This window comes from Neovison vison, chromosome 2, assembly GCF_020171115.1.
Source record: "Neovison vison isolate M4711 chromosome 2, ASM_NN_V1, whole genome shotgun sequence".
In the NCBI taxonomy this organism is placed as follows: Eukaryota; Metazoa; Chordata; class Mammalia; order Carnivora; family Mustelidae; genus Neogale; species Neogale vison.
The window spans coordinates 229843930-229859920 of NC_058092.1; the positions used below are offsets into that span (position 1 = coordinate 229843930).

At 48.3% G+C, this 15991-nt stretch overlaps 1 protein-coding gene across 4 annotated transcripts in view; it reads left to right on the top strand.

Moving 5' to 3' along the window:
- Nucleotides 1–2222, top strand: part of PLPP4 (phospholipid phosphatase 4) — a 119970-nt gene extending 117748 nt beyond the window's left edge. For 3 of the 4 annotated variants that reach the window (XM_044236689.1, XM_044236691.1, XM_044236692.1), the window contains one exon: nt 1666–2222. In XM_044236689.1, the coding sequence (XP_044092624.1) occupies nt 1666–1865 (200 nt within the window). In that variant the 3' untranslated portion in view covers nt 1866–2222. The remainder of the gene's footprint in view (nt 1–1665) is intronic. The other variant, XM_044236693.1, reaches the window with a different exon arrangement.
- The last annotated feature ends 13769 nt before the right edge of the window (nt 2223–15991 follow it).

Below are 15991 nucleotides of genomic sequence, written 5' to 3' on the forward strand. Positions count from 1 at the left end.
AACATTCGCTCCTGATGATTCTATGTCCCATGGCCAGTGGTGCACCTAAGGAGATGCCCTACCCCAGAAACTTGCCAGCCGAATGACATTATTTGTAGGCTTTGTTCTTTGGTCTGCTCAGTAAGTCGGTGACTCAAATGCAGGTGCCGTGGGTCACTGCAGACTCGAATAAGAAATCACTGCCCCATGGGGCTGCTCCCTGGTGTTAGACAAAGATCAAAACAGCAGTGGAACTCTCCGACCTCAGACCCTGGAGTCCTGGACTATTTTTATAGGCTGCTGGCCACAGGCACTGTGAAGAGCTTCTCCTTTTGAGGAACTTGGTATAATCCTGTTGATTATGCCTTGTCTTAATTTTATTTTTCCCTCCCTTCCCCATGATCTGTTTTGTTTCTTAAATTCCACATATGAGTGAAATCACATGAAATCAGAAAGGGAGACAAACTATAAGAGACTCTTAACTCTAGGAATCAAGCAGGGCTGCTGGAGGGGAGGGGGATGGGGGGGATGGGGTGGTTGGGGGATGGGGACTCAGAAGGGCCCTTGATGGATGAGCACTGGGTGTTATATGCGCCTGATGAACCCCTGAGCTCCACCTCTGAAACTAGTAATATGCTATATGTTAATTAATTGGATTTAAATAAAATAAAATTAAAAAAAAGAAAAATTATGCCTTGTGACCTCAGTCAGGAATCCATGATGCTATTTGCCTCTAAGAGGTGTGTGCAGCCCAACAGGATTAGAAATGTGGAAGCAGAAACCCCAAATGGAGAATGACAGTTCATCCTGGCAGAAATCTTCGAAGGAGTCCCCAGTTTCTTTTGTTAGGGAAGGTTTTCCAGTGTGCTAGGGTCTTTCTGGCAAGAATAGCCCATAGACGCAGTTTAAAGTGGCAACATGTGCACATCCACACACAGGAAGTGAGGGTTGCTGGCGTGGACTGCTCCGATGTGGTCTCTGTTGGGCATCAGCCGAATGCCTGCTTGGGCAAGGGGCTGCCCCCCACTGCCCCGCCGTGGAGGGGCCTGTTCTGGCTGCAGATGCCCCCTCCTGCCCCCATCTCCCTGACCCTCTCAACCCCCCAACTTGATGAGATGCTGGAGGGACTGGGATTCTCACAGCAGAGACGTGTTGAGTTGCCAGTCCTGGTGCGCCATAAAATGCTGACGTTTGCGACTCCGAAGTGTATTTCTTCCCTGAGAAATCACTGACCGCGAGGCAGAGACCGCACGCCCAGTGGGTTTCTGTAGCTCTCCAGCAGTGCTGGCCTCCAGCAGGAACTTGCTGAAGGATAGGAAAGCACAGCCCCCCACCGGGGTGTCTCAATCCTATAGACATGGCTGGACTTCTTCCAGAACCTAGAAGTGGTTTTAACATCCAAGAATGCAAATCTGAGTTCGTGCGATGTTTGGGTCCATATTAAAGACCTAAGAGCAAATCAAGGAAGCATTTTCAAGGAATCTTTAAGTTCTTGAAATAGAAAGATCTGCAGAGGCCACCAAGATCTAAACCTCCAGCGTGGTTTCTCTTTGCTTTAGTCTCTCAAGGGGTCCAGCAAGCAAGCCACTCACTGCAGCAGGTGAGCAGAGGGCTTTCTGGAAAACGCAACTGGCCACATTTGAATGCGTCATAACACTTTTCTCCCGTTTTGCTCTTTCTGCCTAGATTCATTTGTCGGTGGAGTCATTGGCCTCATTTTTGCCTACATCTGCTACAGACAGCACTACCCCCCTCTGGCCAACACAGCTTGTCACAAACCCTACGTCAGCCTCCGGGTCCCGACGTCGCTGAAGAAGGACGAGCGGCCCACCGCTGACAGTGCGCCCAGCATGCCTCTGGAGGGCATCACCGAAGGCCCCGTATGACCAGGGTCTCCGGGGGACGGACGCTGAGCCCGGGGCATGCTCTCCCGCCCCGCACCCTCACGCAGTAGAAGAGGTTTTTCTGTAGCGTGTTTCTCATCCGTTGTTTCTCCAAGTTTTCCTTCTGCTTCCATTTTGCTGGTGGTATTCCTGCTACTTTAAATGTGTCTTCTCAACTTTCCCGAAATTGCAAAGGGGGGACGCAGGGAGAATCTGTGAGAGACCTAGGGAAGGAGGCCGCAGAGACAGGGCGGGTGCGATGCGGTCCGTTCCTTTATCTGAAATGTTCGCTGTAACCACCACCGTCCTGTGTTTTCATGGTCGTAAAACCTAATAAAACCTCCCACTTGGAAGACACGGTGTGGGCTGGCCAGGGCAGCCAAAGTCATTCGGAGACGCCGAGGCCGGGGTGGGGAGCGGGTCCAGCTCTAGCTGTGGGTCATTCCGGCCGCCAAGCTTTGGAATCTTGCTGGAAGGTCAGCTTACCAGGGCATAGGCTCCCGCAATGGAGCTGAAGTTTGAGGCTCCTGCCTGGTATTTCCAGAGCCTTTGAATCCTAGAATTCAGAAGGAAATGAGACGAATGAGTTCACACAGAGGCTTTCAGCAAATGCAGGGAAAACAAAGGGGCCTGAGGCCAGGATGGAGAGGAGGTCACTGGGGTTTTCTGAGGGCTAGGGGGCTCTGGATCCTTTGCAGGGAGTGGGTGACCTCTGGCAGTAAGAGGTGGCCTCCAGGGAGGAGTTTTCCCCTCTAGGACCTGAGTTTTGCAGGGTTCTGCTAGAGGTCTTCCTCAGAAAGTGGCACCTTCCCACTCCAGTCTGGCCAGTGACATTTCAGCACGGTAGCCAGGTTCTTGTAGAAAGTACAGGAACAGAATCAGGAATGCCCTGTTCTAGCTCAGCCTGTCGAGAACCCTCATCAGTCTGAGAGCACAGCCTGCTGCTCCTTGACCAGTTTGTTCTTTCCAAGGCAGTGAGCCTTCCCTTCATTCTGTTCTCAGCAGACACACCTGTGATTCTCCAGGTCCCTGGACCTGCAGCCAAGGGGCACCACTTTGATGACTTGCAGCAGTTGCTGCCACAGACTGTCTCTGGAAAGACTCATGTGGCTGTACATAGATTGTTGCCTGGGCAGCTCTGGACTGGGGGTGCCAGTGAGAACCACCAGGATGTTCTGATCAGCTGTCTACACTGCGAGCTCAGGCCTAGAGTGCACACACCACCATGCGAAGTGAGCCCCTGGGCGGCCCTCTCCCAGCTGCAGTCCTTCCAAACTGGGCTCAGCACAGGGCTGTGGGGAGACCCTCCCCTTGTGGGGTGGGGGAACAGAGGGCTTGAGTTGGCTTTCATTTGAAGTCAGACTTTTGATTTCGAAAAATTACAGCAGTTACACCCATAAACAACTTCAAAAACAGATGTGATATATTTAAAGAGCTTAATCATAGCCATTTATAAGACATGATTTGAAATCCAGAGCTCAAGTTCATATAATATTAGAAAATTAAATAGTCTGATTCAACTAAATGTTTATAATTTTCAAAAATAGTTGAAAATAAAAATGCAGGAAAAGGAGCCTTTGCTACTGTTTAAACACACACACACACACACACACACAAAATATCAAAACTACCTGATGTAGGTCAAGTACTTATTTGATTCTATACTTACCAAAGTTCTATTTAGTAAGCAGGAGGAAGGTAAGAGTTACACTTCATACTGAAGACTTAAAATCCTGGGCCACGTAATGTAAATTTAATATAAATACTTATATTAACAGATCAATGGAAGTATTCTGAAAAGTAACAAAGAACAGAGCATTATTAATGCTGAAAATTGAATAGAAATTCCTCTGATGGGCCATGTCAAAGCTTTCATTAAATTATAAAGTGACAGAGGATGTGATAGCATGAAGCTATGCACAGATTATCACTGTGTCCGTTCACAGAAGGGTGATTTTGTGAATCCATATATGTTAATTTCGTGCTCTTTGAATGTGAAGGCTCAGTAACACCATAGTGCACGAATGAGGCATTTCTGTCTGCCCCAGTCTCTTCTGGACATGAAGGGCTCCTAATGCAGGCTCAGGGGCAAAGTAGGTGGCACAGTGTTGCCAACAGATCCCACCCTGAAGCTGTGGTCCCTGAGATGTTTCTTCACTGAATGAACCTGCTCAGATCAATTCAGAGACCAGCAGTCACAGGTCAGACTCCTGCAGAGACTAGCAGAGGAATGACCTGAGGGAGGAGGTCGGGAGTCAGGAGTGGAGGAAGCCTTGCACAACTCAAGCACATGCATGCCAGGTAAAAGGAACTGGCTCTCTTTAGTTCCGGGTTGCTGCCAGGTAGGAAGACAAGCCCAGTGTTGCCAGATCTTCTGATTTTTCGAGAAAAGTCAAGAATCTGCATTCTCATGTAGAAATTCTTGGTTTTACATCAGATTGCTATTTCCACTAAGATGCTTTAGGATGCAAATAATAAAAAACCCAGTTGAAAACAGCTTGACCAATAGGAGTTTATTAATATTGTAAAAAGAAACTGGCGGGGCGTCTGGGTGGCTCAGTGGGTTAAAGCCTCTGCTTTCAGCTCAGGTCATGATCCCAGGGTACTGCATCGGGCTCTCTGCTCCACAGGGAGCCTGCTTCCCCCCGCCCCCCTCCCTGCCTGCCTCTGCCTACTTGTGATCTCTGTCTGTGAAATAAATAAATAAAATCTTTAAAAAAAAAAAGAAAGAAAGAAACTGGGAGGTAGGTGGCCTCAAAGGCCCCCAGTCCTTCCTATCCTCTCTAGTTTGCCAGTGATCCTCTCCTCATGATCACAAAGTGGCTACAGTATCCCCAAGAATCACATCTCCATTCAGTCATGCTCAGATGTAGGAAGAAAGAAATCCAGTCATGTGACAAGATAAATGTTCTCATGAGCTTCTCTTTAGAAGGAAGAAAGTGTTTCCCAACACTGCTGAGAAAAATTCCCTTTGCCTACATTGACTAGAATTGTGTCACATGGCACTTATGGCAATTAAATCCCCTAGATTTAAGGGGAGCTTGGAAGGGAGAGTAACCATTTTCAGCCTGTAGGGTGCTCGGAAACACTTTTTTTTTTTTTCTTACCAGAGTTGCTTTTTATTGCTTATGACCAAAACTGCCTCTAAAGAATTTTCATTTCATTAGTCACCCCTCTCCAGAATTGGAGGGACTGTTTACAAGGAGTTTGCAGAGATCCTATTGATGACACCAGGCTTCAAGTTCCACTCCCGGCTTTCAAACTGGGCTCTCCAAAGATGAGCCCGTCCATCATGCAAACTCCAGCTGGAAATTTCAGAGACTTCCTGGCAGGTGGTAATCTAAACTGGGACATTCCCCAAGTCTCTAGTGGCGAGTGGTTCCAAACTCTGGTGCATGCGCACCAAGCAGAACACCCAGCACAAGCTAAGACAAGGAAGACAAGGAGGAAGTGCTGAGGTCATGCTTTGATCTTGCTCTCTGCCCCCTCCCCCACCCCCGGTGCAAAACAAAACAAGCCTCCCTGCATTTCCTAGGTTTAAAAAAGTGAATTGCTAATCTCAGTGTAAAATTTCCCATGAATTTTAAAGATGTGGTGCTTCTCTGAGGAGTCTTTTTCCCCTTGTATGTGTATATTTGTGCTTTGAGAACTTTGATGGGCAGGGGCTGGTTCTTCTCATCATGCCTCTTGCTTGGGGACATGGTAACCCCACTATTATCAAGCAGAACTATTGATATATATCAAGCAGAAATATTGATATATTTGAAAATGACCTTGATACCCGTGAATACCACCATCCTAATGCAAAGGAATCCAATCTCTATTAGAGTTAAAATTCAGGGTGATTCATACCGGTGCTGCTATCTGGGGGGCAGAGAAGATTGAGTTCTAGAAGTCCAGGAAAAATTCTTTTGGGAGGGAAGAAAAAGAGAAGAGATAACTGATATTATACTGACATTTCCCAAAGGGACTTTCACAGAACTGGTCTGGCTTTGTGAAAATACAGTATGATATGATACATACTAAATACAGTACAGTATAATACAATACCATGTAATACAGTATGACAGTATAGTACATTACAGTGTAATATGCAGTATAGTGTAGAGTATAATGCAGTATAGTGTAGTCTGATACAGTATAATACAGGACAGTATGATATGATATGATACAGTATAATGCAATACAACACAGTAATACAGGTGGTTTAATTGCCCATAGTATCTAAAATGTACAGTAGCATATTAAAGGCTCTGAGAAGTCCTGCACTAAAGACACTGACCATTTTCATTCTCAGTGACACCTTTTGGCACCAGTTCTGGCTGCAATGTGCTCATGACTGCTGGTGGATTTCTGCAGATAATCCGGAATAGTAGTTCTCCCAGGGAAAATATGAGAGACACCTTCATGCAATGAATGTTGTGTGGTGGGGATGACCGTGCTATTCTGGTACAGCGTCTTATCTTGATCTGTCCTAGAAAGCTCCCTGGACTGGTGACAGACCACAGGCATGGATATGCCCTTGGCTCCTTCCACACTATGGTTCTGGACACCTGCTTTTGTCTGCATACTTGTGCTTAGTCATCAACAGATGCTCACCCCTCCAGGTGCTGCGGGGAGAGTAGGAAGCACTCAGAATGGGGCCAGGCAGCCCTGGAGCAAATGTCTTCAATCTCGTTGAAACTCATTGCCTGCATCTGCAAGGTGGGAACAGCAGCAACCTTGAGAGACTTTGCAGGATGGCTTGGGAATCCAGAAGGTAAGAAGCTGGACCATGACAGCTGTGCTGCAGAAATCCTGGGGTTTCTGAGCAAGCAGTCTGGGATTATAGAACCCCTTGAAGACTATAGGATCACTGTAATGCAAATAAGGAGAGCTTTTCGGGCGTCTAGTCTTAAGGCCCTGAGGTATGAGCCTTCTACTGATGGCTGCTGCCACCAATAGGCACCAGCTGGTACAGTTTATCCTCTTAGGGAGCCCAGATCCTCACCTAAGAAGCTTGAGTTAATATTATAGTAAGTTTCACTGTTGGTTTTTATAAGAATTTGTATCTCCAAGAGGGGCTCACAGTAAGTCATATGTCGCTGCAGTGGGAGAGGAAGGCCAGCCCGCTGTAAAGGCAGCATCGGGACTGTGGGGAGAGACCTGTCTCCCCGCCCAGGGAAAGAAGAGTCAGGAAGGGGGAGGGAGGACCCCTGCCACCCTAGGAAGAGGAAGCAGCGGAATGGGGGGGGGTGGGGAGCAGGTGGAATTATTGGAGAAAAGCATGGAATTAAGAAAAGCTACAGAAAGACTCAAAGGCTTGGGAGCTTCGTAAGGGTCGCAGAATGTTGTGGTTCACATGGAAACAACTCTGGCAAAATCATGCTTGTACCTGTGTGCCAGGTACAAAGAAAAACCTTGAGCTAGAGAGTGGATGTGTCTGCAGAGAGGTCAGAAAAGGGGAGTGTCATGAAGTGGCGGCCCAGATTTATTTTAAAATGAGAGTCAGACCCCCTTTCCTGTGCATTTGCATGCCCCCCTCCACCCCTCCCTGCCTCCACCACACACTGGAGATTGTCTGAAGGTGCGGCGGTTTAATAATCCTCACCTGGGCCTGCTGCTACCTGAAGCGGACGTGGTAGAACATTCTGATCTTCGGCTGGTCATCCTGGCCTGCCGTGTTACCCTACATCTGTACCTGGTCCCAGGAGGGACACTTGGACTCGTGGCTCACTGCTGACATCTCAGAGGAAATGTAAACCGAAGCAGCGGCTGCCTGTTGAGGCAGACTTGAACAGGTGCTAGCACAACACTGTATTAAGTTCCACGCACACAACAGGTAGGAGTTGGCTCCGGGCTGTGCTTGGGTTCAAGTCTAGCTCGAAAAGCTCCGTGAACAGGTCACAAAGCCCTTTGAAGTCTCAGTATTCTCATGTGTAAGATTGGGTTTTTGTCAGCATTAAATGAGGAAAGCGTGTACAGAAAGGTCTTACTTAGCGCACAGCTTGGTACACAGTAGGTGCTCAATAAGTGTACGTTACTCTTGTCCTTTGTGCTCTGTCATTGTGTTGTGTGAGGCATGGGGTGTTCCACATGACTGGATTTTCCTGAAAAAGAGCATCAGATGTCGTTCTCACCTGGTGACCATTTTTGTTTAAAATCTTTGATAGATGAATTCTATACCCTGAACTCTCCTCGCCCAGAGGTTGCACCCTAAAATATTACCTTTGCTTGAAGAACCCGGTGCCATGATTTTGAAGAGCACTTGAATACTGTATAATGGGTGATAACAGGGTCATTCATACAATTTCTACCACTTTATAGATGAACAAACTGGGGCTCAGGGAAAGCAAACCATCTGCCAAGGTCACACAGTTTATGAAAGGAAAGTGTTGGCATCCAGGCCTGTGTGACCGCAGAGCCTGTGCTCCTTGTGGCTCTGCTGAAGCGTGGACAGTGTTGTTTCTGTGCTGTGGATCTGTCATCTCCCACCTCAGGAGGAAGGGCCAGGCTCCTGGGGAACAGACCGCTCAGATTCCAGGAGGAGCAGAGGAAGCAGAGATGGCCTGGAGGCCACAGGAGGGACTAGCAAGTGCTTTCTTTCCACAGGAGTCTCCAGATTGCCAAATGGACTTCCAAAGGGGCCAGCCGTGGGCAGAGGACTAGGGAGAGGCGGGGAAGAAGGTTCTCTGGGGAAGAAGGGGGTGGGTCTCCCTACCCAAAGAGCTGAGCCGTGGTTCCTCAGTACAGAAGTTCAGGGTCTTGTCCAGCCTAAAATCTGCACTCAGGAAAGGCCATCCAGCTGGTGACATCTGTGTGGCACTGTGACTGGGGTGTCCTGCTTTCCTCCCTCGCGAGATGGTCCCTTTATGTGATTACTGCTCCTCAGACAAGCCTGACCTGCTTTCCTTGTGCCTCTGGCCGCTGACTATCCTTGTAGTGCAGGACAGCCATCAGGGCCCGGAGGGAAACTCCCAACTCCAGATGGGGATGGGGGTGGTCCGGGAGGGTTCCGCGACAGGTGACCAGGGGCCTTGTGACCAGGGGGGTGGGGCAGGAGTGGCTTGAGACAGCAGGCTGCTGGAAAGCCCTTGGAGCGGAGCGGTGAAGAGTCACAGTAACACTAGCTCCCTGAGCCCTCACTGTGTCCAGGGCTGCCCCAGGGGGCCCTCACAGCCTCTCAGGCACACGTAGGACAGCTTTGTGGGGGAGGCACTGAAGCCACCGCCGGTGTGCTGCTGAGGACTGGGAGGCACAGGGAGGTTCCGAAACTTGAGCTGTATCACACGGCAAGGGAGGATTTGAACCCAGCACTCTCCCCCTCAAACCCACCCCCCGAGCTGGCACGTGTACTCACGACACACACTTCCGGCCTGTGGCAATTCTGCGTGTCCTCCCGCCTGCCCAGCCGGTCAGCGCTCCGGCCTCCCCAGTGTCCCCGTCAGCAGCCCCCTGCGGGCGCGTGTCCGAGCAGGACAGGCCGATGCGGTCCATCCCAACCTGGAGCGCGCACGATACGGCTGAGCGCGACCTCTCTTCTGCTGTGTCCCCCTCTCCGGCTCTCTTGGAGGGGCGGCTGGCTGGTCTGTGACTTTGCGGGCATGGTCACAGAGGTTCGGGAGGGAGCAGGTGAACACAGAGGCTCAGCTGCTGTGCCGGGGACCACTCTCAGCTCCCCTGCCTAAGCCGGACTCCCCGACATCGCCCCTGCTGCTGTCTTTCCTTCCTCAGATCCTCAGCCCGTCCTCTCGGACCTGCCCGCAAAACACACCCCTCGTCCCCTCCTTCCCGCCTGCGCTGTTGTCGCCTTAGTGCAAGCCGCTCTCTCCCGAACCACGGTGACGCCGCTCCATCCCCCGGCCACGTCCCACTCAGGAGCCGAGCTCGAGCCCCGCCCCCCCGTGTGTGTGTGTGTGTGTGTGTGTGTGTGTGTGTGTGTGTGCCCTTTCATTAGGTAGTATTTACGTGGAAGAAACATCACCGATATTAAGTGTGCTGTTTGTTCAAATTTGATCATTGTAGACAGTTGTGGAATCGTCCCAATCAAGATCTAGAATAGCTTCCTCATCCCAGAAGTTTCTTCTCGTCCCTCTGCTCCCCATGGCCCTCTTCCTGCCCCTCGTGCCTGGTGACCACAGATCTGCTTTCCCTTAAACTTACCTTTTATAGAACATCATGTTGCCGTTTGTTTCTGACTTCCAGTTTTGATTCACCGGCCTCATCGCCCGTCTCCTCGCCCCTTTGCCTGAGATGCTGCTTCCTCTCTCTTCAGACACTACGAGGCGGGCAGCTTCTTGCCTCTGCCTTGTGTGCCCTCTGCACCCGCAGCTCTGCCTCAGCTCCTTCCGGCTCAGCTCTGTCTTCAGGGCTCGGTTCGACGCCCCCTCCTCAGAGCCCCCTCCCCAAGCCATCCCCCACTCTACCACACACACACTTATTTTTCTCCTGTATTTTCCTATTTAGTTCCTTATTTAGTTCCTATTTTCTTAAATAGTTCCTTATTGTTCCTTATATTCTTATAAGTTGAATTGTGTCCCTCAAAATACGTATTTTGAAGTCCTAACCCCAGGACCTTAGAGCGTGAGTTTGGAGACAAGGTCTTTACAGATGTAATCATGTCAAAATGAGGTCCTTAGGGTGGGTCCTCATCTAAGGACTAGTGTCCTTTCTTGTACGAAGGCTAAGACAGACATACACAGAGGGGAGGCCATGTGGAGGGGGTCATCGGCAGGCGGAGGAGAGAGGCCTAGAACAACACATCCTTCCTTCCCAGCCCTTGGAAGGATCCAACTCTGCTGACACCTTGACCTGAGACTTCCAGCTTCAGAACTGTGTGTGAGACGATGCGTGACTATCATTTAGAGCACTCGCATTGTGGTCTGGGTTATGGCAGCCCTAGCGAACAGATATTTATTTAGTCCCCCTTTCTACCCTCACCAGAGGGTGGCGCTCATGGGAGCAGGGATCTCCTCTGTCTCCTCAGTCTGTCCCCATGGCCTGGCACAGGCTGGCACAGAAGGGGTCCTTGGTAGGTTCTGAATTAATGAGTGGGCACTTCTTATTTTTTTTTCACCGTTACCTCTATAAGCTTGGCTTATCACAGTTTGGTTACCCACTCAAGGTGGCACAGCTAAAAGCAAGAGAATTCCTGATTCTTGGTCCTGCATCATTTCAATGACTCCATAGCTCCCCGGGGTCCTTCCTGAATAAAATAAAATCTCCTGCCCTTCCTTCTACAGGCTCTGGAATACTTATTCTCTGAACATGCTTCAGAAGGTTCAAAGCGATTTCCTTTGGACTGTGGAGGCAGAGGCCAAAACCAAAAACATAGCAACCAAACCCAGACACGAGGTTATTTACCTTAAAGCAAACCAACTAACTTGACAAAAGCCTTCTTTCCTTAACTAAGTGTTGACCATCACACTGATTGATAAAGCAACACCCCAATCCAATCCCATATAATTTATAAGAATTTGATTTACAGAGATCTTTCCAGAAGCTGTCTGTCCCACACAAGGAGCTGCAGGCCCGTTGGTTAAGACATACCTGCACAGCAGGAGGCATTGGTTGGAAAGGTCAGGAAAGGAGATGCCAGCGCAGCTTTAATCCAGGGCCCAAGAGCTGTGAGCAGGCGGGTCCTAAGCACCAGGTGGCCGAGCGTCTGGGCAGTGCTGGCAGAGCAAATAGATTCTTTCTCCATGTGGCTGAGCCTTGAAGCGGGTTTGCTGTAAGACAGCCCATAAAATGAAATCATTTTTTCGAAGCTGCCTCAGTGGCATGGCCACTGCTTTAATGCAAAATTAGTTAACTTTGGGGAATGACAGAACAGCTAACTGGTCGTGCAGGCCTGCTGTGTTCTAACTCTTGCTGTTTGCTTTTCAGCGGTGCCTTCTCTGTCTCCATGTCCTTCAGAAGTGCCTTTTCTGGGACTCTGTGTGTTGCCATGTGTCTGTGACTTCTACACTCTGTCACCTCTCTCCCCATTTCTGCCAGCGTGTGTCTGCCTCCGGATGTGGCGCTCTCTCTCCCTCTCTCTCTCTCTCTCTCTCTCGTCACTTTATCTGGCTGCCTGAGCTAATGGGTGCTGCGCTTGTCAGGCTGTGGGGACCCTCGTCCGCCTCCCCCACACAGAAAGCTGTGCTCTTGTATGGAACAAAAGAGCCCTGTGGAGAGTAAAAATCTCTTTAACTGTATGAATGGTCTCATTATCCTGGGGCTGAAGAGAGGAACCTCTCAAACTTCGTCATTTTAGTCAGAAAGACATTTGAAAGCTATAAATGACCTTCACACATGTATCTGTTCCCCCAATGGCTAGAAGATGGGTAAACAGTGCCAAATGCTCATTGGCTGGTCCATGAAGGGTGGGGCGATTTATTGAGATACTACTTTGGTTTCTGTCTTTGCTGCTGAAGAACTAGACAGAATGAGTGCCTTTGCCATTCCATTTTCCAGGTTCCTCTCTCCCCCAGCCTCTGAGAACCTGCTTTTCTTGATGGCCTGAGGTCACTATGAGGATGGGGTTAGAGAGGCAGGAAGGACCTTCTGGAAGGGGCAGCAGTCTGTGTGCCGAGCTCTGACTTGGGCACTGGGAAGGCATCTGAGCACAAAACATTCCTGCACTTGTGCTCCTCATACGGGGGAGGTGACGACGAACCATGATGAGTTTAGTAGGGGGAAGAGGACCTTTGGGTAATGCAGGAGGCAAGTGGAGGTTTAGCTGGTTGGTCTGCCTAGAGGAGAGGGACACCTATGCCTGGGAGCCCTCAACCTCAGCAAAGATTGATGCGTGCAAGAGGGGCAAGAAAGCAGCAGAATTTCTGCTTCTGAGTAATCATGTGGGTTTGGGCTGTGAGTGGGTCGGCAGATATTGGAGCAACAATGAGACCCTCTCAAATGTTCTCCAGGGAAGACCCCCGAGCCTTTCCAGAATGCCAGGTAGGGATCGGCCCCCCATTCACTGAGCCAGTCAGGCCGGTAGAATTGGGGTGGGTGCCCTGAGTCAAAATTAAAGATTTAAAGAAGATAAAAGTAACTTGACAAGTCTTGTCCATTTAATTTGTAATTTCCAAGTCTTACGCAGACCTTGATGAAAGTTGTGTGCTTAGCGGCACTGTGTAGGTGGGTAATTTTTTCGCTCTTCTCAGTATTGTCCCTTACTCCCCATATATTTGTTAGCTCAAGGCTGGTTTGGTTGGAAAAATATAGCTGAGTGGGTGGGTTAGAGAGACAGTTCTAGAATCATTGCGATGTTTGCTCAAACACAGACTCAAACCCACAGATTTATGCCCCAGCCCTACAACATGGCCTTGCATAAGTTACTTAGACTCTCTTCCCCTCAGTTTGTCCATCTGTAAAATGGCAATGAGGACAGTATTCACCAGAGGGGGTTACTCTGAGAATTAAGTAAACAGTGAGTGGAAAGCATGTTGAAAAAGTGCTTGGCACCTGACAAGTACCTGAGAAATACTGGCTTTTTTTTTTTTTTTCTATTTCTTAATACTCTTAGAGAAAGGAATTAGTGACCACCAACAGTGAAGCTTTGAACCAGATGATTTCTGAAGCTCTGTCCTTTTCTGAATCCCATGGACATAGGGCCTAACATTGGGTAAAAGCCATGATTCCAAACTGGACTAACAATGCAGTGGCTTAACGCTTAAAGAGAATGATCTGGGGTTCACAGAAGACCAACCAATAATCCGAGTCACGACAGGGAGAAGATAGGGCAGGGTTGGGTTGTGTGTACCGCCGTAACCTCAACAGAGTTCACAAGCACATCTTTCCTCCTTCGGAACACTGAGATCTCCAGTAAGCAATGATAATTGCCCCAAAGAGTGAGTGACAAAGAAATGAAAAAGAAGAATAAAAGAAAAGGGAAGACTTTAAAGCAAAGAAGGTGGTTCATAAACTCACAGAAGAAAGTTTGCCAGAGGGTGGCTGCATAAATTCTAGGTGTCTGTTGGCGTGGGCATTTGACTGATGGGAATTTGCAGAGCAGACCCACAGTCTCTTCAGTCGCTCTGAGATGGATTCCTGAAGCGCTAGAGGGTCCAAGATGGCAATGTGAGCCTGGACAAGCCTTGTCTTCCTACCTGTAGGCTGGCATGGATACCTGCCTTGTTTAACTCTCAAGGTGACTTTCAGGCATGTAGGGGTGAAGGAAAATCCCTTCCACCCTTCCGGGTTCTCAGCTGCAGTCTGTAACAAAGAAGAGTAAATAAGTAAGAAGAGTAAACAAGTTTATTACCATGTGTAATGCACAGGTAGTACGTGGGAGTGCCCAGGGGTGAGTGGCTCAAAGAAATGGCTTAGAATCCAGGCATATATAGCACCTTCAACAAAAAGTAAGTTTATAGAGAAATGACAGGACAAAGGAAAGCGGTTTTAGGCTTCTGAGGGCAACAAACTGTGAAGTTCAACATAGGGAAAACTAATGTTAGATAAAGCCTCGCTAGTAAAGGTTTTGTTTTTTTTTTTCCTTTTTCAGGGGGCAGGAGAGAGAGAGAGAGAGAGAATCTTACGCAGGCTCAGTGTCCAGTGGGAGGCTTGATCTCACAACCCAGAGATCATGACCTGAGCCAAAATCAGGAGTCAGACATTTAACTGACTGAGCCACCCAGGCACCCCTAGTGAAGTTTGTCATGTAGATTCCTCTGTCTGGTATTATCTCCACATTGATAATGGTCTAAAGCTGTCTCCCTTCCTGAGAGAGACAGCGAAAGGGACACTTTGTAAATTTATGTCCTGCTTTTAGGGAGATAGGAAAGAGCAGAGAGCTTTCTTTTGGTAACTGCTTTGTCTTAATTGCCTTGCTAAAAACAAAGCTATAGGCCCAAGGTGTTGTCACTCATCCCCAGGACAGAAAACCAAGATTTAATTGCAGTTTTAACCTCTCCAGTAGTAGAATTTTAAGCCAATCAATCTGGAATTTTCTGGTCAGCACCAACGTGGTAATCTGTCACATGGACTCTGTCCATTTCCCAAACGAAGGTGAGGTAATGCATTTGATAAGACCCCCTGCCTTTATCCCTAAGGGAAGGTGACCTCGCCTGATCAAATTCCTTCTAGTCTTTTGCTATTAACTTCTTGTCCCATCCTCTTCCCTATAAAAAAACTTCCATTTTGCACAACTCCACAGAGCTCCTCCCTACTTGTTAGATGGGATACTGCTGATTCATGCATCCATTAATAAAACCAATTAGATCTTCCCATTTATCTGGTTAAATTTTGTTAATAGTCTTCAGCCTTAAATAGTTTTTATGCCAAAGTCACATTTTGAGGTGACATTTTGATTTCCTTCAGGCTCATGTGAAACCATAGGAATATGATCAGAGAAGACTGCATGTTCTCTCTCTTATTCACTCATGCCCTGATATCTGTAGTCAGGTGTTTGTGGAATGAATGGCTAGATGAGGAGTGGAATGGGTAGTCAGAAAGAAGAGTATGGAGGTTAAAGTGACACTTTTGGCAGTGCCAGCCAGGGCTATGCCTACTAGCCAAGACTGGTCTCTCTTACTTGACCCTGATCTGCTGCCTGGGAGTCACAAGAACTCTTTGCTGTATAAACATCACTGAATTCTTCCATCAGTTGAAACAGCCATATGGCAGGGACCTGCCTCAAGGGAACTTCTGCCCAGCGACGGAATTATTATGAGTCAGTAGGAGTGACTAACAGATTCTAGAGAGAAGACATTTCCTCTTGGCCTCTTAAGTGAATTCACCAGCCAGAAGCCTCCTGTCTGCTCTCGGTGACTTTCAGAACAATCTCTCCCAGTTGTCTAGTATGAAGAGTAATAGAACACTTGGGAGAGGCATCAGCATAATCAACAAACTTAGAAAATGATAATCCCTGGTGCTTCTAATAAACCAGAAAGAAACAGAAAAGCATCTATAACTTTACAAGTTCACATTGGAAACTCACTTTATAAATAAGCCACAACAGTGGTTTCACTATTGAGAGTCAATAAAGAAAACATGGAAGCTTAGCGAGCTGCCAGGAATAAAGGCAACCACTGTACATTTTAAGCATGATCGTCCTCAGGACGTTTGACTACCAATGAGGATAAATTCATTTCTGTCTTGGACAATCTCATGCTTTTATCCTCGACAAGACCAGGATGGAAGCTACAGGACTTTGGCAATGGCAATGA